Raw genomic sequence first — 27,612 nt, forward strand, 5'->3', positions numbered from 1 at the left:
AGGTATAACCTTGACTCCCTTTCACTGTTCATTTTGAGACAAGCGCTCACGAACGCTTCCAGGCAGGACTTGAACCCGCCTGAGTAGCTGGGATTATATGCCTGTGCCACCCTGCCAGGCCACCGCAAATCCAAAGCCAATCTACACTATCAGTGTAGGCTGTCAGAATTATCAAGAGAAGAGCTGCAAAGGTTGCAGGTGAGGAAAAAAAATCAGTTTAAAAAGCAATTATGTACCTATGTATCAGCAGCAAAAGATAGAAAAGACATTTTGAAAGGTTGAAAAGGCAGCACCGAGTCAAACAGTATCAAATATGAAAGACAAGCAAGCCAGCAAAAGGACGCAAGACTTAGAGAGCGCTACATGGAGCGCTGCTGAGAGAAGACAGGGAAACCTTGCAGGACGCTAGCTTTTCCCAAAAGCAGGGAGAAGTGTTTCTCTGAGGAAACTGATACACTGATCTGAATAGCACAGGGAAAATTAAGATAATAGCATAGGAGAGAAAGAGCAAAGCTGGAGAGGTTACACTTGGCGAGACCCTAAGGCTTACTTTGTGGTGACAGGGTTAAGATGAGGAGCGCCATAAGAAGGCCAACAGAGCCAACTAACCCAGGGAACATGCTGGTGTGGTTTCCAGGAAGTCGAGACAAGCAAGAGCGGGAAGGGTGCCTCTGGGAAGTGTTGTAGGAACTTGCCCTCAGCTCACTGGTGGCTACACTCAGACACAAGCTGCAGTCACTGTACTGTCCTCTGGATTTGTGCCTTTCCTGTATAGCAGTTATCCCTCAGTCCAAACAAAATGGATGACAAACAAGTACGCATGCGCAGCCTTCAACTCCAGCTAGGCCTGGATATGGTCTATCTATGCATTGAAGTTTTCCACGCTCGTGGTTTGCCTAAGCACATTGCAAACAAAGCATCTCCAGTGGACATCTGTGCTCACGGCCTTGCCCATAGGATGGTACCTTGTCCTCGTGCACAGGAGTGGCTACTGGGATGTGACCCTCAGAAGTTGGACAAATTGTTTGCGAGTTTGGCAGCTGGGCTGTGGTGGCTTAAATTCGAATTCACGGGTCTTTGGCAAGACGTGAGGCACTGCCAGAGAGCACCCAGGGACTTGGGAAAAGCTACCGTCACATTTGGTGGCATTGTTTTCAAAGGGAACTAGTGACTTTGTCTGCTCCATTGGAGAAGAGGGCTTCCATGCCTCTCTGACCACCTCCCTGAGACACGTGTCCTTGGTGAAACAAAATCATCAAAACTCAAGGCCAAGCCCAGTCCTCCATCAGGCGCTCTGGGGATTGGTCTGACTTTTATAGCTTTCTTTATAGGGCTTTCATTAGTGATGTATATTAGCATATCACATTAGCTAACTGCTCTGAGGGCTGGCAGAACGAGCTAAAGCTGTAAGCCACAGACTTTTTACGAGGGAGAGGAAATTGCCTTTTGTCTGTAATTCCTCTATTTTATGGAGGTTTTTTAATAATAACAGCCCGAGGTTGTGTTTTAGAAAATGAACTCTGCATGCACACAGCAGAGCCCTCCCAGGCCCAATGGCAGCTTGCACAAACGCTCCGGCGCTCAGCACAGGCCTGCCCTTGGAAGTATCGTGGGCTGGGGACTCTGAGGAAGGCATGAGTGTGTGGTAGTCGTCATCCCTATCTGAGATCACAGTGAGCAGGTGCAGAATGTTCCAGAGTCTTTGAGCAGGAGACTCCCTACCTTTTCCATTTCATGATGAAATGGCTGAAAATTTGGCCTAGAAAGCCACCTGGGACCCGCCTACCCAAGAGCACTGAGTAGGGTGTGCACACGTGAAACCATGAGAGCTGAATAGGCCTCACCTATTACCAGAGAGTGTCTGACTTGAACCCCCATGCAGGGCAGGAGTGGACATGCAGACATGACTCCTCACTCCCCACTCTGTTGGGGGAGATGTGTCTAAGCCTCACTGTCCCAAGCCCTGCCTACCCCGGACAGATGTGTCTCGGATATGTTTCTGGTGGCATCTCGGCCATGCTTCCTTGTCTGACTTCTCTCGGTAAGGAGAGAAGCCTTTCTCTGAGGCTCCTGGGTTCTACCAGGCTACATCCTAGTGCATCATTTAGGGCCCTGGAGATAGCACCCTGCCAGCTCTGATAGCAGGTGTGGCTCTGCCTGGCTCCAGATTAGAGTCTAACGATCAGATGGGCACTTCCTAAAGGCACTACGTTGAACAGACTTGAATCACAGTCCGACAATGCCACTGGCCAGGGCAGAGTGACAGCACTTCAAATTACAGTGTCTGTTTGGGGGGGGGGCACTGTGAGATGAACCCAGAGTCTCCTTAGTTCTCTTCTCTAAGCCCAGCTATCCCAGAACATCTGGGCATGGGATCTTGGTCCACTGGGTTCTGTCCCCAGGGTTTGGAGGTCATCAGGATTCCCAGACCTGTGCCCCACAGCAGCCCCAGTTGTAGCCATGTCCTTTGACTGATGTGCCATTTCTCCGTGGGGCCACAGCCACTGTTCAAAATCTCTGGCTTAGATGATGCACGAAGGGATGGCATCCATCTGTGCAGAGCTCCCAAGGCCCAGTGGTCCCTTTAGTAGCATCACTGCTGGTACTTGGCTTTTGTTCATACCACACTGGTCTAAGGCTGCATGCTAACCACTGTGCTGGGTAAAGAAATGACAGAGTCTCTGCCAAACGGTACAAGGAGCCTAAGACTGTTAAGTGTTTCCAAATGTAGCTGCAGCCAAGCTTTCTCCACGGGAAGACTCTGAGAGTCCCAAGTCTTATCTTGCCATGTGGGGCTCCTTGATCTCCCCCTACATGAGTGAGCTGAGCTGGCCTGCTGCCTTGGGACTTAGGGATAAGCTTTTTCTGGCCTGCTGGGCCCAGGGAGACCATTGCCCTATCTCTAGGTCAAAGGCCCAGCCAATCTCTGTACTCCCAGACAGACTGGCCCTGCACTGGGACTCAAGGACTCAGCCACTTCTTTCATCCAGAACCACACTCAGCCCTGTCTCTGGTCCCTGGGGTTAGGCTGCCTATGGGTGACCTCACCCCCCTCCCCCCTTTCTTGCTCTGCCCTGTATCAGCTTCTGCTCCAGGTAGCTTCTAGCTCTGGTATCCTCAGAAATGCCTGAGGCTCTTTGTCCATGCAAAGTTCTTGCCCTCTCTCCCCAAGCTATAGCAAGCACCTGGGCCTCTGCCCTGCTGGCGTGACCTTCAAAGTACACCACTACTTGTTTAGAAGCCTGACACTCACCTGAGACATATCTGCACCGTGGAGTCTGGAGAGTCAGCCCAAATTCACAATTGAGTTTCAGGCACAGTGTTCTCTTACAAGCTAGGGGCTGAGTGAGACAACATAGGCAGTCCTGAGGCCTCTATGAATAAGGAGGTCTCCCCTGGACAGTGGCACAAAAAGAGATGGTCCTGTGCCAGGAGCCTCCTGGGCACAGGGTCCTGCCTGTTTGAGTTTTTCATTATGTCATCAAATTGCACAACACAATTTATCCAAGGCTGGTCCCTGGACGCAGTGGCTGAGGGTGGACTCTGGAGTAGTGAAGAGGTGAGCTGTACCTCCAATGGCTGTTAGGCAGCAGCTGAGGTCAAAGGCAGGAAGAAAGCCCCTATCCCAGCATGAGTCTATGAACAGTCTCCAATAGTGACACCTGGTGGGAATGGTGAGTAATGCATCAGATGGGATTGGATGAGAGAAACAGAGCTCTTGAACTTCTGGGGTGTGTATGCCTTTAGGCATGGAAATGACAGGTAAAGGATAGTCTCTATACTGACTGTGGATGCTATAGGAAAACCCTAAGAGATTCCTAACTGTCTTTTCAGTAGAATGCCTGGCCTTTGGGGACTGTGAGATCTCTTAAAGAGGTGCACCTTGTGCGTGTCTTGGATATGCCATGGCTCTGTGGAGAAAGTGACTGTCATGCAGAACGCTGCTGCCATGCCCTGTGTGTGTATGTCTGAGCGCTGTCTCTATGCTTGTGTAGGCTCTTACTTGTTTGCTCTTCGGTTTAATGTGGTCTGGGGGATAAAACCAAAGCCCAAGGCCTCAAGCAAGGCTCCACCACCGTGCTACATCTTCAGACTTAGTTCATATTTTTGTGTATTTATTAGGATGCTTTACAGACAAAGTCATGCCACTTACAGGGAAAGGCTTAAGTCTTCCTTTCCTCCCTGATGCCTTTAGTTTTTCTTTCTCCGACTAAGGTGACTGGTATTCTTCTTTGGAAAGAAAAGAAGAAAATGCCCCTCCCCCACCCATGTAATTTTTGAAAGTTCACTTTAGATTTCCACATATGAGACCCCTTACACATTACACACATGCACACACACACACACACACACACACACACACACACACACACACACACACCACAGTGTTTCCCCAGGTAGGGTGGATAGGAAAACTAAGAGAATTGCTCAACAGGAAAGACAGAAATGGAAAGAGGCTCTGCAGTGTCACAGACAATGAAGGAGCTGAACATGTGAAAATAGAATATTCTCAGGGAAGAATTGCTGTTACACCCAAGACTGGAGGAGAGGGAGCCAACGGGTTTGCTTCAGAGAGCAAGTACCTTTGACACTTAGAATGACTGAAATAAACAGGGAAGTTGAGGACAATTGCTAGAAAATAGAACAGAAAGCTAAGATTGGGAGAAAAAATTAATAAATTCAGTGAAAACTCAAAGGACCAACTTCTGATGAGCAGATACGGGAAGGAAGATGAGGTGCAGAAGGGGATTTAGACACTCACGGTAGGTCTCCCCAGCTGCAGGACAGTTAGCGGGGGCTCCTGCCGATCTGCTGTGGATGAGCAAGGACCTGTGTCATCCACTCAGCACAGTGACATTTCAGAGATGTCCTGAGCTCAAGGAGAAGGTAGAGCTAGTGGGGAACAGGACAGAGGAGAGGGCATGGTATTTGAGGGCAGAAGAAAGGTCCAGAATTATCGGGCTGTGTACTGTGTAGCCGTGTGACGGGGCGAGAGCCCTCAAAGGTGAAGGGCTAAGATTCTGGTTTTCACATGTAGAGAGGTTTACTATTCTACCGGAAATGTAGACTGCATTAGTGACATAGACACTTAGAAAACCAAGCAAAGGGAAAAAAAAATAACTCAAAGGAGTACAGACAAGTGTCTGGGCTACAAGATACAACTGGGATGGACCCTGAGTGACTGTGTGGACCACAGGTGTGTAACTCTGAGCAACAGGGATGGAACTGCTCATCCTTGCTTTACCCAAGATAGAGCTGCACACTGGATGCTCTCTCTGCCCCTGGATCTTCACTCTACCCTCCTGTCAGGCTCTGTAATCCAAAAGATGGAGGGCTGGGGATGTGGGTCAGTAGTATTGCTTGCCTAGCATGTGTGAGGCCTTAGCCTCAATTCCTACCCTGGAGGGGGGATCTGGTCCCTACAATGGCCCTACCTGTCCCCTCATGTTGGCCTCTGGTCTATGGGTGAGTGGGAAGTGAGCAGTTTGGGCCCATGCTCCCTGCTCCCTGTTGGGTTTGGAATTGACAGTAACTGTTTGGGTCCTGTACCTCACACTCTCCTGTGCTGCAGTGTTGCCCTTCCCTCTGGATCTGGAGCTCCAGTGGCCAGAGCCAGTGATTACCCACCATGCCTAGGACTCTTCTTATCATCCTCCTCTAACTTTTCTCAGGAGGATGCCACATCTGTTTCCTGCTGAGATGTACCCAGCATGCTCTAGTGAAGCAGGACTAGGAGCAAGGAAAGTACAGCACTTTGAGAGGGAGGCATTGGGTGCAGGAGAGAGAAGGCAGCATAGACTAAAGTGAGGTCATGGCCCAAGCATGCTGTGACAGTCTGGGATAAAGCTCAGGGACACCAGATCAAGGAGTCACAGGTATTTGCCTCTGGGAACCCGGAACAGAGTGGGAGGGGACTCTGGAGCACAGTTATTTTCTGTTACAGGCTTCATAGAGAAGTAAGGTTGCTGTCCTCTGCTATAGGCACTGACTCCAAGCAGGACAACGGAAAGGGCAGACAGGGCAGGCGCAGTGCATTCTTTCCCAGCAGCCTGACGATATTTTTCTCACTTCCCCAGAGCCACACACTGTGACATCTCATTATGTGGGGTCTCAGGCCTCTTCCTGTGGTCACTAATGACAGCATATGGCTCTGAACACATGGAGAGTGGTAGGGGTATTGGAGTAGGGAACATTCTGGAAAGGGACGGGGCTTCCAGGTTAGGAACAGGGTGGGCACCCCGTGTTCATCATGGCAAAGCCATGTTCCCTTCACAATGCCCAGATTCTTCTTTCTGGCGATGTCCAGAAAATTGCTGCCGTCTCCGGAAATTCCATGGCGTGGTGGCCTATAGCATGCCTCTGGACACCAGGAACCCAGGGAAGTCGGAGAAGGATGACTCCTTGGGTACCCTAACTGGAAAAATAGCTGCATACTACCGAGGAGTACCTCATGACCAGGGTACCTGGATCCTCGTGACGGTTTGAATGAGATGTCCCTCATAAGGCTCGGGTATTGAATACTTGATGCCCAGTTTGTGGCTGTTTGGAAAGGTTAGGAGACGTGTCACTGGGGGGCAGGCTCAAGGCTCCAGAAGCCTCCATCCCTACCGTCTCCAGTGCTCTCCTTGTGTTTCCTAGTTGTGGTTGAAATGTGAGCCCCCGGCTGCTGCTCCAGGCCTGCCACCTGCTACCTCCACTCAGATGCCAACCCTTTCTTTCTTTCTTTTTTTCGAGACAGGGTCTCTCTGTGTTAGCCTTGGCTGTGCTGGACTCGCTTTGTAGAGCAAGCTGGCCTCGAACTCACAGCGATCCACCTGCCTTTACCTCCCGAGTGCTGGGATTAAAGGTGTGTGCCACCACGCCTGGCTAACCCTTTCTTTTATAAGTCACCTTGGCCATGGTGCCTTATCACATCAATAGAAAAGTAATCAAGGCTGTCCTGAAGGAGTGCAGGATGGGTGAGTGGCACGTGCCTCCAAGGTGGAACTCCATCTCTCCCCAAAATGTGAGAAATACGCTTTGCAAGAAAGGAGTCACACCCAACTCATTCCCCACAACCTCTGAATTTTCTCTTCCTCTTTTTAACACTGGGCCTGAAAATGCTGGCTGTGCCAGCCATTGCCTCGGGACACCTGGTGTGTGCACTTCTTAGGATACACAGCTGCTCCCAGCCATCAAACACAACAGCCTGCAGAAGCACAATGGCCTATGAAACTGGCCATCTCATGGGGTCAGGCTTAGGAGAATGTTTTCCTCAAGGTGCACATGGCACAGGAATCTCAAGGCTACACCAGGCACCTCACCAACATGGAGACCTCTTAGTCTCTCCTCTCTTGATCTGGAGTCCAGCGACTCAGAATCCTCCTGCCATTCGTGTGTGAGCCTCGCCTGGCTTCTAGCTTAACCTGGGACTCCCCCCTAGCTTCTTGGGGGAAGACAGGATCTCCTCCTGTTCTAAGAGGAGATCAGGGAGCACTGCTGGCTATGGTGGGAGGGCAGGTGGGGTCTTGCCTACCTGTGGGTACCTGGGTCTGGATTCCTGCCCCTCTGGGGTCCTCAGAACTAATACAGAGGGTGTGAGGCAAGTGAGTGAGAAAATGGGCTGGTGAGGGACCAGAGCCATGCCCTGCTGCCCGCCCTCCCACCTGCCCGCCAGCCACGTACCAGCCTGCGGATCTCGCGTTCACACTCCTTCTTGATGCGGATGATTTCTTCCTGGTGCAGATGGTAGACACTCCTGATCTCCGCAGCCTTGATCTTGTCGGCCTGGATGACCATCGTCAGCGCCTCCTCCACCTGCCTCTTGGCCCCTTTGAGCTCTGAGATCTCTTGTTGCATCTTGACCTTCTCCACCTCAAACCCTTTCTTGGCCTCCTCCTTAGCCTCACACAGAAGCACGGTCTTCACCTTGTCGGGCGCGCCATCCCGCAGGGTGTTGAGCAGCGCCTGCAGCCGCTGGTTCTCGTTGTCTTTAATCTTAATGACCCTCAGCAGCTCAGCCTCGTGCTGCCGCAACAGCGCCTCCCGCACGGCCTGCAGCTCCTTCATCTTCTCCTCGTGCAGCTTGGTCTTGAGCTCGGTGACCAGGACCGCGTGCTTGCGCTGCTCGTGCTCACGGACCTGCTTCAGTTCCTGGCTCTTCTCCCGCTCGACTTTGCTGACCTGAAAGACAGGTGAGAATGAGGCTGTTGGAGCCCGGAGCACCTGCACCCCCTGAAACGTGCCTGCTTATGTAAAGGATCGCCTTCCTGCGCGCTTAGGCGTTATCTGACGTTCCAAATGTGCTTTTAACTGCCTGTTAAACCAAGTCACCCTGCTCGGTGGATGACATGGATGTGCGTGGTGGTTCTGTGGCATACACGGGCCAGCACTGTAGCTGGAGAGGAGGTCATGCCCATGGAGATTGCCCATGGAAATCTACCACAGGTCTTTCTGGGAGGAAGCTGAGCAGGAGAACAAGGGGAGCTTCTCGATGGACAGGGGAAGGGCACTGAAGGGCTGTGCCTGTGAAGAGCTGCGTAGCTCGCTCACTCTGGATCCCATTTCCTCACACAGCAGGGAAGCGGCTGCAGGTAACCTTCTATGGCCTCCTTGGCAAATGGGGATGCCCTCTTAGCGGCCAAGCCATTTGTCTAGAAGACATCTAGTGTCTGGGTCTTGGAAACACTGTGACCACATGCTTTGTGCTCATCCAGATGTTTTGGGGCCTCTGGCTAAGTGATCACCACACTATAACAGGTATTTTGTAATGGGTAGTGGGTAAAATTCCCATGTGCCCTGTCTGTCCTGTGCCTGGAGAACCCAAAAGCTGTGTTGGCGTCCACAGAGTTTACCTCCTGCCCTCACCCATGCAGGACCCCAGCTCTCCCTGATGATCAATCAGCTAAGCTCCGCAGTGTGGAGTCCTCAGCGGCCCGTCCTCCTGGCAGCATTTGCCTTTGCATCCCTCCATGAGACCCACAGGCCCTGCTTGGCTGCTCCCACAGCAAGGACTGCCCCAGCTCTGTAGCCTACACCTCTCTGACTACTCACTCTGCAGGCCTCCAGGAGCCTACATACACTGAGCCCAAATCACTCTTTGTCTCTCCGATCCTGACTCTCAGAATTCCAAGAGCCAGTTTACTTGGGGGTGCTAAGGGCTATACCCCACCACCTGCACCCCAGAGGGACCTGCAGCCTGCTTTGTTCTTAATGGCTTTCCTGGCCTTCTAAGCTCCTCTTCCGCATCAGCCACTAGAAGGATACAGGGATGATGTCACGGCCCCCTGCATCCCACTGCAGGGAAAGGAGCAGCCTGCTTCTCTTGGAAAAACATCCCTCTCCCAGGCTGCTACAGTTCTGATCAACTTCCTGCTCATGTAGGTGTGCATAGTCCCCATAGCCACTTCTGGAAGACAGTGCCTCTATGTATCTTAGAGACATGCCTGGGGATCCATCCACTTCCTTCCGACCTGGAAACAGTCACCCTATACTGAATTTGTTCAAATAGGGCTCCCCAGGTCTTGATTACCTTCAAGTCTCTCCCTCCCACAGTGGGCACCTTCAGCTGTGATATGACTGATAGTTTCCACATACCACTTTTCCACAGCAGCCAACTTTCGTGACCCCTTCCTGTGCTGGATATCTATTTAACCCTTGCGTGCCCCTCATCTTCTATTTCTTCTCCTTATATTCTTTGGGAAGAATCATGCTGGCACCATCTTTGAGGTTCCCACTTTCCCTTATCCAATGCCACCAAAACGGTAGCAAAGCTGCCCACTCCATGTCCAAGTACACCTAAGGTCCTTATGCTCACAGCAAGCATTTACCTACTGAGCTGTCTCCCAGCCCAGGCCTACTTCCTAAAGGCTCCTCCAACTTAATTACTGCCCTCGTCTTGGGACCAAACCTTTAACACAGGGGTCTTTGGTGACATTTAAGAACTGAACTGTTCCTAACTTATTTGCCTCTGTGGCTGTCCTTTCTGCCTTTCTCTCCCACCCCATCCCCACCAGAGGCAACTTTCAGGGGCTGGAAGATAGGCCTGTTTGCTGCTGATGTCCATAAAACTGGCATGTGACACTGACTCACACAGCTGGCGCCAAGGCTGGCAGTTCTATTGTCCTCTTAAAGTCCATCAGGCCTGTGGCCATCCCTTGTGCACACAGGACAGCAGGCAGCCACCCAGCAGTTTAGAATTCTGCTTTGCTGAACAGACTGCAAAGTACAGTGAACAGGCACCTGTTGAAGCGAGGGTTCCCCCTTTCCAGTTTTAATGGAATCTCAGATATAGAAGAAGAAAAAGCAGGGGTTTGTTTAGTTTTGGGGGGGGTTGTTTGGGTTTTTTTGAGACAGGGTCTCACACTATAGCTGAGGTTAACCCAGAGTTCACACTATGTAGTCCAAGCTAGCCTCCAACTCACAGAAATCTTCCTACTTCAGCCGCCCAAATGTGGCGAGATTACAGGCATGAGCCACCATGTGGCGTTTCTGAATTATTTGAAGAAAGCCCTTCTCTTCTTCCATGGATCCTGTGGAATATTCCAGAACACTCTCTACTTTTAAAGGAAGGAGGGAAGAATGGCTGGGTGGTACAGAAATAGCCAATTTCCCCTGTGGGTTAGGCCCTGAGGGTGTATTGAGTCCTGAGTAGGACATGATAGAGCAGAACCACCATCAGTAACCACGGCCCTGCGCTTGGCTCTGTTCTCTCACCAGGTAACTACACAGCCCCTGTGAAAACTTCCCAAACGGGAAAGAGCGAAGGGAAAACAAGCACACCCTGTGTCATAGAGTAGATTATGGAGAGTGGAGAGCAGAGTAAGCCCGGCAGTCCGAGGTGGGATGAGGCTGTATCCCACCTTTAAGCTATTGGTGACAAGACACCCCTGCTTCCAGTTGCTCCTGCCCATGCCTTGAGACTTTGCCATGGACCACAGCCTCTAACTGTGCCCCATGCATGGAAGGTTTGGCTAAAACCCAGCCAACCACCAGAAGCCCTCTCCTCTCCTGCTCCTCCCAAAGCATACACAGGGCCCTCAGACTGGGCTACTAGCTTCCAGCAAAACATATGGCAAAGTGGGACACCCAACCAGGGACAGCCATAGAAGCTGGGCAGGAGTTGGTCCCTGGAGGATCCTGGGAGACTCCTTTGTGCCCTGGAGAAATGCTGCTAGGGGGCCTCAAGGCTCAAAATGAAAGGCAGCTAGCTCTCCTAGGATTCTGGGAGGCTGGTTAAAGACAGACAAGCTGGGGAGGAAGGATTGTCTTGGCTCACAGCGTCAGGAGGTTCCACCCATGGCCACCTGGCCCCACTGCTCTGGGCCTGTGGCAGGCTGGTGGGGGCCTGAGGGCGAAGGCCATCATAGTAGAGGAGGAACAGTGAAAGGAACAAAGTCAATGACCTCATGGTGGCCAGGAGCCAAGGCTAGCCACTTCTGCCTTCCTCTGGTCCCCAAAGACTACAGAGCAGTGACATTCACACGTAGAGCATTTTTTTTGTTTGCTTGTTTGTTTGTTTTTTTCTTCTTCTTCTTCTTCTTAGCTGTTGTTCCTCGTGCCACCTGACTCTGGACAGCCTCACAGACATGCCCAGGGGTGTGCCTTAGCGATGCAGGTGTCTCTCAGTCTAGCAAAGTTTGTAACCAAGACTAATCGTCACAGCCACTTGAATCTCATGGCAGGCAGAGAATGGCATCAGGGGTGTTAGCTGCTGTGAGAAACATCACATCCTTCTCAGACACAGGGCAGCCACGGATGCCTTCCAGGGCCACAGGGCCAGGGGGAACCCTCTGGCATGGCTTTTGCTTTCATGCTGGTGCTTCTGGCCTTTCAGGAAGATCCGAAGGATGCAATGGGAGGGGGAGTTCTTGGCTCAGGGTTGGGGGTGCCTTCCTTCAGCTGCTGTTTTGTTGGGGTGGGAAAGCAAGATAAATAATTGATTCCTTCCTCTAATTACTCAGTTGTGAGATAATAAGCTGGCTCCCTGCCAACCTCGGAGTACCAACTAACTGTTTCCTGAGGAGCTTGTGGATTCAAGCATACTTGATGGGCTTCAGTTCTCTGCAAATTTCTTGGGGTGTTGGTCCCATTTGTGGTCGGTGAACACCTCTTCAGGAGGCTCTTGAACCCTCTTGTTGAGACTCTCATAGTTTCCCACGGTGTGGGGTGTGGCATAGATCAGGTTTGTTTTGCTCATCTCTAGTTGCTGTGACTGCATTTCATCTGCATAGAAAGTGATGTTTCAAGGTCACAGCCATGGCCTTAGACCTCCTCATTCCTCCTAGATAGGACAAGTCATAGCATATGATGTGTGTATGTATGTATGTGTGTAAATAGATAGCTATATACTGTTATATTACAGGCACATACATCTTGCAAGTTCACACTAAAATTAAGTTCAAAGTCAAGACCACAGAGCTTCTGCCTAACATCCTGCGCACAGCTGAATCTCTGTTTTTTCACACTGAGCATTTTTGTTCTCGAGCTATCAGGAGGTGATGTAATCACTCATTCCCCGCACTCACATTACACAGATAACTGTCTCAGGACTCAGTTGTTTTGACACTGACACCGCCGAGGGTGATGACCGTGAATGGACGGTGTTCTTGCACTTTCCGTATGCCCTGAGGGCGATGACCGTGAATGGACGGTGTTCTTGCACTTTCCGTATGCCCCACCCCCACTGCGTGGCTGCATGGCCAGCTCCACAGCCATTCTAACCTGCTCTCCCTTCACGCTTTCATTTTTTTCCTCCCCCGAGGAGTCTCAAAGTATTTTCTAAATCTCAAAATACTTCATAATTCCCAATGAACTTATACAGCTTAAGTCTGGCAGGCTACCCTAAGCATGATCCACACGTCGCTTCTGGTTTTTGGCGGGAGGGGTTCAAGACAAGGTTTCTCTGTGTTGCCATGACTGTCCTGGACTCACGTTGTAGACCAGGCTGGCCTCTAACTCACAGTGATCCTCCTGCCTCTGCCTCCCAAAAGATTTATTTATTTAATTACATGGTGTTTTACCTGCACGTACGCAGGCCCGCCAGAAGATGGCACCAGATCTCATTATAGGTAGTTATGAGCCACTATGTGGTCCTGGGAATTGAACTCATGACCTTTGGAAGACATATGTCACTTCTAATGCCTTTATCTTCTCTGGGCTCTAACTCACAGAGGGACTCTGTGTCCCATGCTCATGGCCTGGTTGGTGTCTTTGTCCATTTCGGTGTCTGAAGAGTCCTTAGGGAGAGCCAAAGGAACGATGCCACCTGAATCCTTACATGATGTCCCTGTCCGTGACTGGATGCAGGCTTTACCAGACACAAACCGCTCAGCTCATTCCCTCTCTGTTTACAGTGGCTCTCAGCTGTCCCCCCATCTTCTTTTTGTCTCCTTTCCTTCGTGCACAGCAAACATTAGCACCTTGCGGAGGACCCAGATTGGAGTCCTGGCACCCATATGGAGGCTCACAACTGCCTGTGACTCCAGTGCCAGTGGAATCTTCTGGTTTCCACCAGCTCCAGTGCACATCAACTCATACAAGCACATGCACATATAAAAAAATTAAATCAATTGAATTTAAAATTACATTTCTTCCTTTCTTTGTTTGGGCAGGTGGCACATGCTATGTCACAGGTATGGAGGTCAAGAGACAATTTGTAGAAGTTGGTTCTCTCTTTTCACCATGTGCGTTCTGGGGACCAAACTCAGGTTGTCAGTCTTGATGGTAAGTGCTCTTACCCTCTGAGCCATCTCGGAAACCTCTGGCTTCCTTTTAGAACACAGGCACATTTCTCTCTCTCTCTCTCTCTCTCTCTCTCTCTCTCTCTCTCTCTCTCTCTTTCTAATTTGCTTTTGTTTTTGTTTTTCAAGACAGGGTTTCTCTGTGTAGCCCTGGCTGTCCTGGATTCACTTTGTAGACCAAGCTGGGAACCCACAGAGATGTGCCTAATTCTGTGTCCCAGAGAGTTGGGATTACAGGCGTGCACCACTGAGCCCAGCTAGGCAGATTTTTATTTAAGTGGCATGTTTCTGTGCCTTCTTTTTGTGTCTCCATCATCTTCAGGGGCCTCTACTGTCCTGTTGTTAGAATAACTTTGTTCATCTTCAATATTTACTTATTTTCTTTTCAGCTTTGTCTTCATTTTGTTTATATTTTCTCTCCGTCTCTCCTTCAGTTTCTCATAAAGTATTATTTGCTGGGCTCATACGTTCATGTCCCTTCTAGATATATACTTCTAAAATTTTGTTTCTAATTCATGAGTCATGACATCAGTTAACATATTTTTCTAACTTGGATTCATGTCCTGTCTGAGCTTCCCACCTGCCATTCTGGAGTGGTTTGTCCAGTGAAGGCTAGAAAACTGCAGGGGTGTTCCTAGCGCTCCACGCAGTCCTTTTGTTTGCTTATATTTTATATATGTGTATATAAACTTAGTATGCATGCATGCATACATGCACACATGTATGCATACATACTACACACACACACACACACAATTTCAGGACAGAGGCCAGGTGGTGGTGATGGTAATGGCACATACCTTTAATCCCAGCACTTGGGAGCCAGAGACAGGCGGATTGTTGTGAGTTCGAGGCCAGCCTGGTCTACAAAGCGAGTCTAGGATAGTCAAGGCTATACACAGAGAAACCCTGTCTCAAAAAAAAAAATTGGGACAGACTCTTGCTATGTAGCCTAGGCTGGCTCCTGCCTCAATTTCCTCAGTATTATTTTTTGGGCTCATATGTTCATGTTCCTTCTAAGTCTATAATTCTAAATTTTTGCTTCTAATTCATGAGTCCTGGTACATCAGTTGCACATTTTTCTAACTTGGATTTATGCCCTGTCTTACCCAGTTTTCCTGATGTCTTTCAGGTCCATTAAAAACAACTGTCAGTATGACAGACAGTTACCACCATATCTATGTAAAAAAAAAAAATGCCATTTAGAAAATGCTTGGCTGCCACGATGGAGCCCCTTTCCTGGTACTGGGTCCTGCTAGGCTCCTTTGGTGCCTTACACATGTGGCCGCCTTTCTCCATGTGTCCGGTGCTGCTCATTCCCTCACCAAGTCATCCCTCTGTGAGTCTGGGGGTCCAGCCTCAGGTCGGCTTGGCACCCCAGAATGACTGGCTAGGACACTGGCTCCTCTCCAAGTAGGTCACAACACGTGCCTCACCCCTTCTTTCCTGGGGAGTAAACTGCAGCGGATTCAAAGACTCAGAGTTTGCAAACCTCTCAGTGGCTGAGTGGCAGCCAGAGGGGTGGAAGGAAGGTCAGGGATGCATGTTTTGTCATGAAGGTCACAGCCCCACCCCATCTGGTAATAAATGTTCTTCTATTGCAGTCCTCAGAAATAAGCACCAGTGATGTCTCATTATTTCCTCTTCCCCAACCAAAACATTCACTGTAACCAGCTATAGGGAAATCACATGAAAATTGCTTTCATTTTAGAAACCAAAACTTCTTAGCATTCCATTGCATTTGCTAGCCTGTTCTCTTACTGTTGAACATCTAGACTATCTCTGATGTTGCCATGTTTTTAAAAATATTTCATTTTTATTTATGTATGCGCGCATGCATGGACATATGTCCCTCTGTGTGAGTACTTGCAGATGCCAGAAGAGGGCACTGGATTCCTGGAGCCAGCGTTATAGGCAGTTGTAAGCCACCTGACATGGGTGCTGGGAATCGAACTCTGATCCTCTGCAAGAGCAGTAAGTGCTCTTAACCCCTGAGCTTATCTCCAGCCCCAACCATAGTGTTTTCTTCTGTTGACAGATACTGAAGGCTGTGAGAATACAAACCCAACTGTAGCTGGGCGGTGGTAGTGCTCACCTTTAATTCCAGCATTTGGGAGGCAGAGGCAGGCAGATCTCTGAGTTTGAGGTCAGCCTGGCCTACGCAGTGAGTTCCAGGACAGCCAGGACTCCATGAGTCCTGTCTGAAAACAAAACAAAACACCAAGTGTAACACAATCACCACAGTACCCTTAAACAGAGAATTTGGGTCAAAGAGACCTATGTATATAGTGAACTCTGGCCTGGCTTGATGTTTCAGGAGGCTGCAAAGTAATATGGGTTGTCTTTAGTAGGCAACTGGTTGAGCCTCAGCCAATTACAGAAGGCAAACCCTCGCTGAGTCTGTGAAATTATGCACCAAACATGGCCACTGAACTGCACTTCTCCTGTCATTTCTTCTGGCTACAAAAACAGCTACTAGATGCAACTCAGGTCAGTCTCTAGGTTTTCTAATCCAACCCAACTATCTACCTTGTCTGAAAAAAAAAAATCAAGCGGTAGCTTCATCGTGTGTGCTCATCTGTCCCTGCCACCTACTGTCAAGTTTAGCCATTTCCTACCAGTTCTTGCACACTTATCCTTCCAGATTAGAATTCAAGGACAGTGGGCCAGTGGTTCAGTTTGTCTCCCTGAAACTAACAGCCTCGGGAAAAACACACTCCCCCCAAACGTAAGGAAATAGCCAAGCACTTGTTAGAACACAAGCACTGGCCAGCCACCTTTGGCTTCCTGAGCTGTAAGCACACACAGCCTCTGCCTCCTACTGTGACCACCTTATGCTGTCTTTTGTGTGGAAGGAGAGGCTGAAGCTCACGCATTTTAGAAAGGTCTGGAGACAAGGAGCACTGGTTATTCCTCCAGAGGATCCAAGTTCAATTCCCGGTACCCTCCCAGTGGCTCACAACTATCTATAACTTTAGATCCAGGGTACCTGCCACCCAGTGTTGACCTCTGTAGGCACTGCATGTACATGGTACATATACATGTATGCAGGCAAAACATTCACGCACATAAAAAATAAGTCTAGAAAATGTCTCCTAAGCAGTGTGTAGTGCTAGCAACAGGCTGCTATACAGAGTTGAGAGGCATAGCACTGGAAGGCTTGCCCTAATGCTCTTCAGAATGGTAGATACCAGAACCAAAAATGCCAGGCAGGCTGCAGGGGTCCTGTGCCAGACATGGTGTTGGGACTTGCTTGGGGTGAGCACTTCCCACTTGAGGGAGGGTGCCCCTCCCCCTGGCTGGAATCCACATCTGGTCCTGTAGGGGCCCCTGGCACAGTTGTTTATAGATGCAGCAACCATCTGTATTCACGTAGCTAAAGTATTATGGCTCTTGACTAATAGTTAGCAATACTGCCGAGCCCTTCAGTCAGCCTGAAGGTTTTGAGGTTTTTTAATTAGACAGATGACAGGGTGCAGTCCCACCTCTTAACTCAAAATGATGCTTAATTAGCCACTTTTTGCTGGAAAGAACATGTTCTCTGAATATTTTTATGAAAATAGTCTGCTAGCCTTCAACTCTGAGTGGTCTCGAATCCAAGGTCATCTTCACGATCAACTCTCTGAGGCCTAATTCCCTTATAGGAATAGACACCAAACAGAACACCCACACCTGAGCCCATCTGCCGCGCCTGCACCCATGGTCTGTCTATTTTAATTTCACCAGAGATGGTTGAAAGATGATGATGATGATGATGATGATGACGACGACGACAACAACAACAACAACAATAACAATAAAAACTGCCAAGCAAAGCTTTGCCTTGCAAAGGCCCAAATAAGCAGCAGAGGTGACAGGTGGCTTTTGCTGAAGCCTTTGTCTGGCCGTTAGTCGGGGAGAAGCTGAGATGTCACTCTGGCCATGAGGGGCGGGGGCTGTATCCTTAGGTGACCTCTGCTCTTTGGAACAGTCTCTGAGCATGCCCAGCTAGGCTGCAGGATGAGTCACAGCTGTGTTCTGTGACTAGCTGATGGTTCTAATTGGGCTATATAGGCACGTGCTACTGTATCTGAGAACTGTCTATTGGGTTGGGGCACCACCTTATGGGGGGCATGTCCTCTCACTAGGGGCGTGCTCCCGCACTGGCATGTGGTTCTCCCACATGCTGACAAAATGTGCGTTTTTTTTAAAAGATTGGTTAAATGAATGTGATGAGGGACAAGAAGTTCAAATGTGACGAGATCACCTGGATTTCTGTGTCATTAGGAGTGAAAGTGCTAGAACCATCTATCAGATCAAATGCCTCCACACGCATGCTAAGAAACACACCCGGGACCTCTGCACTGAAAACTACGGCCTGTTAGAAAGTCAAGTGGGCGAAATAAACAGAATCAGTTCTGTTGTTCATAAACCCAAACACCCAATAGTATAAACAAGCGAGCTTTCCCCAAACTGACTGATAGATTCGATGCAACCTAATACACTAGGGGTGCTAAGCAAACAGAAATTAACAAGTAGATTCTAAAATTTGAATGGAAACACAAAGACTCAAGATGACCTAAAGCAGCTTTTAAGAAAAAGAGCAAAACAAGAACACACCCACTACAGAGTCAAGTCCTGCCATGGAGGCGTTAGAAACAGAACTGGCCTCAGACAGACACAGGGAAAACAGGCCCCTAGCTCACAAAGATGGGGCCTGGCTCAGCTAGTGGCTACCTGGTGCTTCTTTTGGGAATGGTAGCTAATCTAGACGAATCTTCCTTGTAGTGATGCAAGAGGCAAGAGGATAAGCAGAAAAACAGAGGACTAGGCTCAAGCCTAGATCACTGCTGTGCTGTCAAAGCAAAGCAGGACCACAGTCACATGACCTGGGACATCACTCAGGAGGACAAAGGGTGCAGCCCACAGTGCTGTCCTGCATGGACTCACATACAAGTACCTTCTGCTGGTTATAAACTTGTGCCGTGGTGCAGGGTGTAAGGCTATTTCTTTATAAGGGTCTTGCTAGTATTGTAGGCTGGCCTGGATCTTGCCATCTTCCTGTTTCTCCATCCTAAGTGCTGAGATCATATATGGTTGCCCTCCATGCTCTGTGTTATAGCCTTTAAAAATTAAATATGTGGACGGATGAAAAGAAAGGGAAACTATGTAATTACATTATAATCCCCTCAATATAAAATAAATATTTTTTGAAAATATGTAAATATGAAGCTGGCCATGGTGACACATGTCTTTAATCCCAGTACTCAGGAGTCAGAGGCAGGCAGATTTCTGTGAGTTCAAGGCCAGCCTGGTATACAAAGTGAGTTCCAGGATAGCCTGGGCTATCATACTGAGAAGCCCTGTCTTGAAAAAGCAAAAACCAAAAGAGTAAATCTGTGGTGCCTGCTCTATTACACATTCATTTGAAAGTCTAAGTTGCTCTGGAAAGCTTTGGGTTTGTGGAAGGCAAAACACGGGATTTCTAGGAGAGAGGCTGGGAAGATGGCCCAGTAGGTGTAGCACTTGCTACAAAAGCCAGAGGACCAGAGGCTGCATACCCTGTGGCCACATAAGTGTGGCACAGGCATGGCAATCTACTTGTGATCCTAATGCTTGGGATGATGCAGGATCCTTGGAGTGAGGAGCAAGCTTGACAGCTAGACTAACCTCACAGTGAACTCTGGGTTCAAGTGAGGGACTCTGCCTTCACAGCTAAGGCAGAAAGTGACTGAGAGAGATGTTTGACGTCAACCTTGGTCCTTCCAATACAGGTGAACGCACATGCATGCATATCCACACCCACATACATGCCCAACACATGAACATACACCACATACGCACTCAAGCAAAAGAGAACTAGGAGAAAGCATAGGAAAAGTGTCTCCATGACCTCAGCACAGGCAAAGATTCTTCAAATATGAGGGAAATCTGCAGTCTGTGCTTCCTAGGCCTCCTCCCCCGCACAGCAACTGTTTCCCCATCAGCAAACATTCATTCCCAGTGAGGTCCTGAAGCCTCAAAGCAGTGTCCTGTGTGCACATAGGCTGGCTTCCTTAGCCATTTCCCTGGCCTGGATAATGACGTGGCTGCATTAGTAGAGCTGAGATCAGTACTCTGCACATTTCTGCTCATTTCTGAATGTTTTCCTTCAGACATTCCCAGCAGCATCTTTCATGTCCTGCTGTGGGGTCTCCTGCAGAACAGGGGATCACTCCATTGTCAATAGCAGCTTCTAAGGGTATTAACCTCAACTAGCCAGGAACTTGCGAACTAGTGACTCATTAAAACAACGTGGCATATAAACACTGGCTTTCACTTGTGTTCCTTGGATAAAGCTCTCTGGTCATGGCCTACTGTCCCCTGAGATGGATTAGTGACTTCTGTGGTGAAGCCTGGTTTGATGAAGTCAGGTCAAGACCATTAGCGGGCCATGAGTTTAGGTGACAAATGCTTTGAAACTAGGTGTGTGTGGTGTTGCAATCACAAAGTAGGCACATTTCTTACTGTAGGTCATGCTGACAACAACAAAAAGGTGTGAAAGCTGAAGTCTCAAAACCCAGCCATGGGGCTGGAGAGATGCCTCAGTGGTTAAGAGCACTGGCTGCTCTTCCAGAGCACCCACATGGTAGGTCACAACTATCTGTAACTCTAGTTCAAGAACGTCCCAGGGCACCAGTTATGCATGTGATACACAGGCATACACACAGGCAAAACACCCACACACATTTTTTTAAAATTAATTAAAAGAAAAAGCTAGCCCTATTGCAGATCTAGAGACCCAAAGGATTTCCTTTTTTTATTATGAGGACTGAGGAAAATGGAAAATCAGACATGGCTGCAGAGAGACCCAGGGGATAAAGAATGAAGGGGGTCACACCCCGACAACTGAGGGTGAGGGCTTGTCTGACAAATGTGCAGAACAAGGCTGGCCTCTGGCAGGGTCAAGGAAACCAGGTTACCTGCTCCATGCAGAAAGAGCCATGGCTCAAGGCAATAAAGAGAATCCTATTCTTTGAGCTCCAGCTAACTCCAAAGTTCCTTATGGGAATATTTTTCCCACTCCACGAGCACAGAACCATTAATGCTCAGAATAGTATGCAGACGGTCCCCCCAGAGAAACACTAGCGAGTTTCCTCTTTTTAAGTTCAAGACATTGGCATCAAGTGCTGTGAAAGTAACAGCCACCTGGGACTGTGCAGATAAAAACACAGATCAGCCACGACTAAGCGCAGTCACCAGGCCAGTGACATGTGGCTTCTTTCCTGCTTGTCTTCCTTCACTGGCAGACACCTGAAGGGTCCCTTTACTTCTACTGCTGAATTGAAATTCTCCAATACCTGGTGGCTCCCACACCCACCTAGGCCCAGTACTCCCTAAGGAATGGCAGACAGATGTTCAGATGCTCAGATGCCCAGCCAACAACCTCCATTTGCCTGCCTTTGCAATTCTCTCAGGTACCTGCCAAACCACAGCTCTGGACCTCCTTACAAACTCCTCACCCAGACTTCCCTCAACAGCTTAGGCCAAAAGCTGGGGACTATCTTGCCTGCATACTTACCTGCATGCTCATATTTCTGACATGGTCCATCCAGGGCACAGGGAACTAGCTGCCATCCTCTCTATCCTCCCAACTCTTTCCTCAGCTTCCCCAGGCCCTCCCACAGTAGTCTACTGGTATTTTGAACTGTCCATCAATGTGCATTCAGCCCCCTGTATCTGAGGTTATAGAAAATATTAAAAAATGAGTATGTCCTATCTGTCCTGAATAGAAGCAGATTTTTCCTAAGCAATACAGTACATCAGCCATTCTCAGAGCCAGACAATGATGCTAAAACACTGGGGCTTAGATGCAAGGCATACATATTATGAGTTACAGAGTTTTTATTGTACATAATTTCTGTCCCTACCATCATCGCTCAGCATGTAAGTATCAAATGAGTGTATCTTTGGATCGTAGTGTGTTAGAACGTTTAATTGTAAAAACTACTGTTTGAGCCAGGCATTGTTGGTGCACTCCTTTAATCCCAGCATTCGGGAGGCAAAGGCAGGCAGATCTTTGTGATTCTGAAGCTAGCCTGATCTACAAAGCAAGTTTCAGGACAGCCAGAGCTATTACAGAGAGAAACCCTGTCTCAAAAAACTAAAAAATGAGTTGTGGCCTGGTGTGGTGGCTCGCTCCTCTAATCCTGGTGCTTAGAAAGCAGAGGCAGGTGGGTCTTTGTGAATACCAGGCTACCTGCCTAGGCTACATAGTGAAACTATGTCTTTAAACAAACAAACAAACAAACAAACAAACAAACAAATGTGGCACAACCCAACAGGTAATCTGTCTTAGTCAGTGTTCTATTGATGTGCAGAGACACCATGACCATGGCAACTCTTAGAAAAGCATCTTATTGAAGCCTGCTTGCAGTTTCAAGGTCCAAATGCATTATGGCAGGGAGCATGGCGGCATGCAGACAGACATGGTGCTGGAGAAGCAGCTAACCTACAGGCTCTATATCTGGATCCACGGGCAGCAGGATGGGCACAGCCACTGGGCCTGGACTGGGCTCTTAAAGCCTTAAAGCTCACCTCTAGTAACACACTTCCTCCAACAAGGACACATCTCCTAATCCTTTCAAGTGGTGACCAAACATTTAAATCTATGAGCCTATGGTGGCCATTCTTACTCAAACTAACACACAGTCCAAATATAAGGAGGTCTGAGGCAAAGCAATGCTGCTGCCTGCCTTCACTTCTGAGTGAGTGTGTCTATCCCACTGCTGCCTTTCTCTACTGAGCTCAGCAGCCAGCTATTTACTGAATGCCATGGACACCCCTAAGGAACTTCCAGGCCTTTCGTGCAGCATCAGGACTGCTAAGGGAGGCACCTGGCTTAATAGCCCTTACAGGTTCTCAGCCTCTCCACTATGCAGAGAGCAGACCGCCATTATTGAATTGCTCAGCCCCCACTGCACGGGTCCTGTTTGATCGGTGTCCTTCTACTGACAAGCCTTAATACCCTCAATACTCCTCAAGAACTCCGCTGCTGGTGAAGTCTGAGGCGCTTGGCTTCTAGCTGCTGTAGTTGTTGGCTTCCTTCCACACTTGCCTCTGAGCTTCGCAGAGTAAGGCATTGCTGTTGCAGAGCATCAGTGCACTGAGAATTCCCAGGCAGAGAAGGGAGCCTGCACTGGGCACTAGGCCAGGACCACACCCGGGACACTCAGAGGCTGCAGGTTTGATGACTGGGTCTAAACCAAGGTTGCATTCCCAGTGGAAGTGATCGCACATAACCTGTATCCGTGTCCTTGTGTCAGTGGTTCCGAATGTGGGTCTTCCCTTAGGGTGGGAAGGCCAGGCTCTGTCAGGGCAGTAGTACACTTTGGAGTGTCCTGCCTGTGTCGCAACTCATAGCACAGGTCTAGCTGCCCTCATCACCAGTGAAGCCTGAGACCCACAAAGCCCAGTGGGATTCTAGGTGGCTCAAAGGGCTATATGTCCCTTCAAGACATACTCAGAGGTCCGTGGCAAGTTTATCTATCTAGGAAGAGTTCTCCACCCCGACCCTGGCCATCTATTGGTGTTCCTTATTTACCAGAAGCTTCCGAAGCAGTTAGAATCTCTTGAAAACTAGACATACGTACCAGTTCTAGAGATGGTTCTGTCTTGCAGCTGGAATTAAGATATTAATTCTGACACAAACAGAGGAAAGACTCCAGAAAGACCAAGGACTAACATCGTTAGTGACTATAATGTTCAACTTCATTCTTTATGTCCTAGTTGGCCGTGACTGTGAGGTTAATATTGTCAACATGGCAGGATCCGGACTCGCCTAAGAAACAAACCTTCGTGCATGCCTGTGAAGGAGTTTCTAGAATGAGTTACTGAAGGTCGGAAGATCCATCCTAAAATTGGGTGGCACCATTTTGTGCTGGGGTCCTGGCATGAATAAAAGTTAAAGTGAGCTGCGGACCGCCGTTCATCTCTCTGCTTCCTGACTGCGGAGGCAGTGGGAGTGGCTGTCTCAAGCTGCAGTGGGAGTGGCTGTCTCCAGCTGCAGTGGGAGTGGCTGTCTCAAGCTGCAGTGGGAGTGGCTGTCTCCAGCTGCAGTGGGAGTGGCTGTCTCCAGCTGCAGTGGGAGTGGCTGTCTCAAGCTGCAGTGGGAGTGGCTGTCTCAAGCTCCAGACACCATCCGTCCTCGCCATGATGGACTGGGTCTTCAGACTGTGGGACAAAACAAGCCCCTCCTTCCTCATGTTGTTTCTGTCACGCATTTTGTGACGGCAACAAGGAAAATAACTAATACAACTTCTGCCAGTCCTCCCTCGGGTGAGTGATAAGTGGGTGGGGCCATGGATTCCTGTCAGCTTCCTACAGCCTTGTTTCCTACAGTTCAAGGGAGAGTTGAAGGCTACATCTGGCGCGTGCCTTCATTTACTGAGTGGGTTGTAAAGGGAAGAGGCACAGCACAGGTGAGACCTGGAAAAGGGGCCGGATGAGATGATGCCAGGGACGCAAGTCCTTGTGAAGTGCTGTGCCCATGTCTTTCCACTAATTCCAATCCCCACGCCCACCCTTGCTTGAGGACTCTGAGCAAATCCAGCTCCCGGGATCACCTTCTGCAGCTCCCTTTCCCTGCAGTAGGCTCTGTGTCCACACAGGCCCAGGGGTACCGCCTTACTGCTGTCAATCTTGCAAGTACCTTCTCTGCTAGATTTCTGCTACGCGGTTCCAAGATGAATGACGGAGCTGCTGAACCTGGAGGCAGCCGAGTGCTATAGGCAGGTGAAGGTACCCTCAGGATGTCGTGAGATGGATGTGTTCTCACAAACTGCACACAGAGCATGTGCGGTGCTGCTGCAGAGGGGTAGGTGACAGAAATGCTCTGCTTGGCGATCTCCATAGCACAAAAGTCTTTATATGGAAAAGATCCTTGTTGCTACATGAGGACAGAAGGCCCCACTACTGCCGGGTCCTTAACAAGTCACTTATCCTATCTGCAAAATGCTTTGGAGGAGGGCAAGAGAAAGGTCTGGGGCTACAAGTGTGGTCACCAGCGTGATCCAGTCACACTAAGAGGCTCTCAACGTCTGGGCCATCCTTTCCTGCATGCACACAGAGGGTAGTTTAGTTTTTCATGCACAGCTAGTATTGGCACATGGCTGGCTTCGCAAAGCAGTCGCTGGACTCTGAGTTTATGTGTACCCATACAGACTTATTCTGTTTAGCTCATGGTGACTACAGACACTTCAGGAAAAACTCAGTGGCTTCAGGACTGTGATATTTGACAAGGGCCCCCAAGGACCCAGAGGCATTCACTCTCTGTGGAAGGTCAGGGGTCAAGGGTCACCTACCATTCTCTTCCCCAGAGATACCCACCAGGATAAAGGAGTGGGTACCTCTGCAGAGACCTGGCTACATCCCCCTTTATAGAGGATCATTTGGAGCTTGGGGCAGGGGACCTGGGGCAGGAGCTTGGGGCAGGGGACCTGGGGCAGGAGCTTGGGGCAGGGGACCTGGGATGGGAGCTTGGAGCAGGGGACCTGGGGCAGGAGCCTGGGGCAGGGGACCTGGGGCAGGAGCCTGGGGCAGGGGACCTGGGGCAGGAGCCTGGGGCAGGGGACCTGGGGCAGGAGCCTGCGGCAGGGGACCTGGGGCAGGAGCCTGCGGCAGGGGACCTGGGTCAGGGGACCTGAAGCAGAGGCTTAAGCTCCCACCTTGCTCTTCTCCTGCTGCAGCTCGATCTGGATGTCTGTGAGCTTGGCTCGCAGCTCCTCGTTGGCGGCCTGTAACGCGGCTAGTGTCTCTGCTTTGTCTCCCTTGGCCCGGCTGCCCGCACCCTTCTTTGACATGGTGAGGCTGGATGACCAGAAAGATGCCCAGGGGCAGCTGCTCCGTCTGGGCCAGGGTATCCACGCCAAGCTCTTGGCAGGTGTCACTCCGCTACATTTTCTCACTCACCTGAAGGAAAAACATACCCACAGTGAGCAGACTGCACATGGCCAGATGCCACAGCGGCCCCTCAGCCACGGGGCCTCAGCCTAGAGCCCAGAGCCTTGGTGCTGAGGCAGGGGCATAGGTGACTCCTCATCCACTCTCATCCCAGACGCTGTCCTGATGGTGGTCACTGAGAAACAACACTGATCACAGAGGCATCTGCCGCTGTGTAGTATCCTCAGACAGAGACTCCATGCATTGGAGATGCCAATCCTTTGCTCCTTTATGAAGAATCTGGTGTGCAACTCCAAACCTAGAGTTTCATATGTGGGTATGGGACGCCCTGGCAGCAACAGAAAGTGCAAACCATGAGCTAAGAATAGATGGTGGAATGGAGACTACAATCCAGGGTCATCCCAGGAATCCATAAACTTCACCCAGGGAACTCAGGAGGTAAGGGAGGAGGAGGAGTGAGGAGAAGGGGAGGGGAATGGAAGGGGAAGGGAGGGGAGGAAAGGGAAGGGGAGAGGGGACACAGGTCTCAAGGAGCTATTTGTACTTTCACATAGAAGTAGGGTACCAGCTCACCAAGGAAGAACCCACAAACCCTGGCAGGGCTCCCAGGAGCACTAGATAGAGCCCACTTAGCCCTGGGCAGCTGCCTGATGCTCTTCCCTCCTCAAAATGGAGGCCTTGGGTGTGAGCTCTCTGTTGCTATGCAACTAGCTGTGACTCCTCCCAGTTGTCTGTCCATCACTCATGCCTAGGGCCTGGGAGCCTCCTAGGCTGGTCTCTTAAATGGGTTGGTTTATACTATTGGCCAGAAAGACCAGAATTTTTACAAAAGTGACTGAGCAAAATGATTGACCAAGGCTGGGCAGTGGTGGCACAGGCCTTTAATCCCAGCAAGGTCTACAAAGTGAGTTCCAGGACAGCCAGGGTACACAGAGAAACTCTGTCTTGAAAGATAAAACATAATCCCAGCACCCTGGAGGCAGAGGCAGCGGGATTGCTATGAGTTCGAGGCCAGCCTGGTCTACGAAACGAGTCCAAGACAGCCAAGGCTACACAGAGAGACCCTGTCTCAAAACAACAACAACAACAAAACACAACCAACTAAACAACAACAAACAAATAAACAATCAAGTACCCAGGCAGTCTCGGGTTAGGGAACTATCATGGATGGTGGACTTACCATCTGGTACGGCCTCCTCAGACCTTGGTCTACATCGGTGGTTCTTAACCTTCCTAATGCTGCGACCCTTTAATACAGTTCCTCATGTTGTGGTGACTGCTACCCATAAAAGTATTTCATTGCTACCTCATAACTGTAATTTTGCTGCTGTTTGAATCATAATGTAAATATCTGATATATAGGATATCTGATATGCAACCCCCAAAGGGGTTAGGACTCACAGATTGAGAACCACTGCTCTAGATGGAAGGAGCCATAGGCCCTAGTGTGGTTTCACCAACCTCTGTGAGCAAGGTGTAGTCTTTTTTCCAGCTTCTGGGTCTCCATGTCCTACCCAGCTAAGCTTGCTGCCCATCCTGCCCATTGGGATGAGGCGATTCGGTACCAACTTCCAGACAACAGTATCAGACACAGCCTAGAACCATCTACATAAGATTCTTGCTTTAATTTGTCCCCCGAAAACACCTCCCTCATCAGCTGCCAGCAAGGTTCAAAGTCACAATTAGGACCACCACAGCCACTCCAAGGCATCAATATTTACCCAGTATCTTAACTAGGTTTTTGTTGTTGTTGTTGTTTTTGTTTTTATTTATTTTAAAATTCCTCTGGGTGTGGCATTGCACATACATTCAGGAGATAGAAGCTAGCAGATTTCTATGAGTTCAAGGCCAGCCAGGTGTACATATCAAGCCCTAGGACAGCCAAGACTACAAAGTGAGACACCCCCCCCCCATCTCAAACAAAAACAAAAACAGAAAAAGAAAAATAATCTACAGGCCTTTCCTTGATAAA

At 49.5% G+C, this 27,612-nt stretch overlaps 1 protein-coding gene across 13 annotated transcripts in view; it reads right to left on the reverse strand.

Moving 5' to 3' along the window:
- Positions 1 to 27,612, reverse strand: part of JAKMIP3 (Janus kinase and microtubule interacting protein 3) — a 126,443-nt gene that overhangs the window by 51,575 nt on the left and 47,256 nt on the right. For all 13 annotated transcript variants that reach the window (XM_084800781.1, XM_084800774.1, XM_084800775.1 and 10 more), the window contains exons 2-3: positions 25,406 to 25,649; positions 7,666 to 8,163 (exon numbers count right to left, since the gene is read on the reverse strand). In XM_084800781.1, coding sequence (XP_084656907.1) covers positions 7,666 to 8,163; positions 25,406 to 25,540 — 633 coding nt within the window. In that variant the 5' untranslated portion in view covers positions 25,541 to 25,649. The remainder of the gene's footprint in view (positions 1 to 7,665; positions 8,164 to 25,405; positions 25,650 to 27,612) is intronic.

Source organism: Acomys minous (genome assembly GCF_964271855.1).
Source record: "Acomys minous genome assembly, chromosome: 2".
Classification (NCBI taxonomy): domain Eukaryota; kingdom Metazoa; phylum Chordata; class Mammalia; order Rodentia; family Muridae; genus Acomys; species Acomys minous.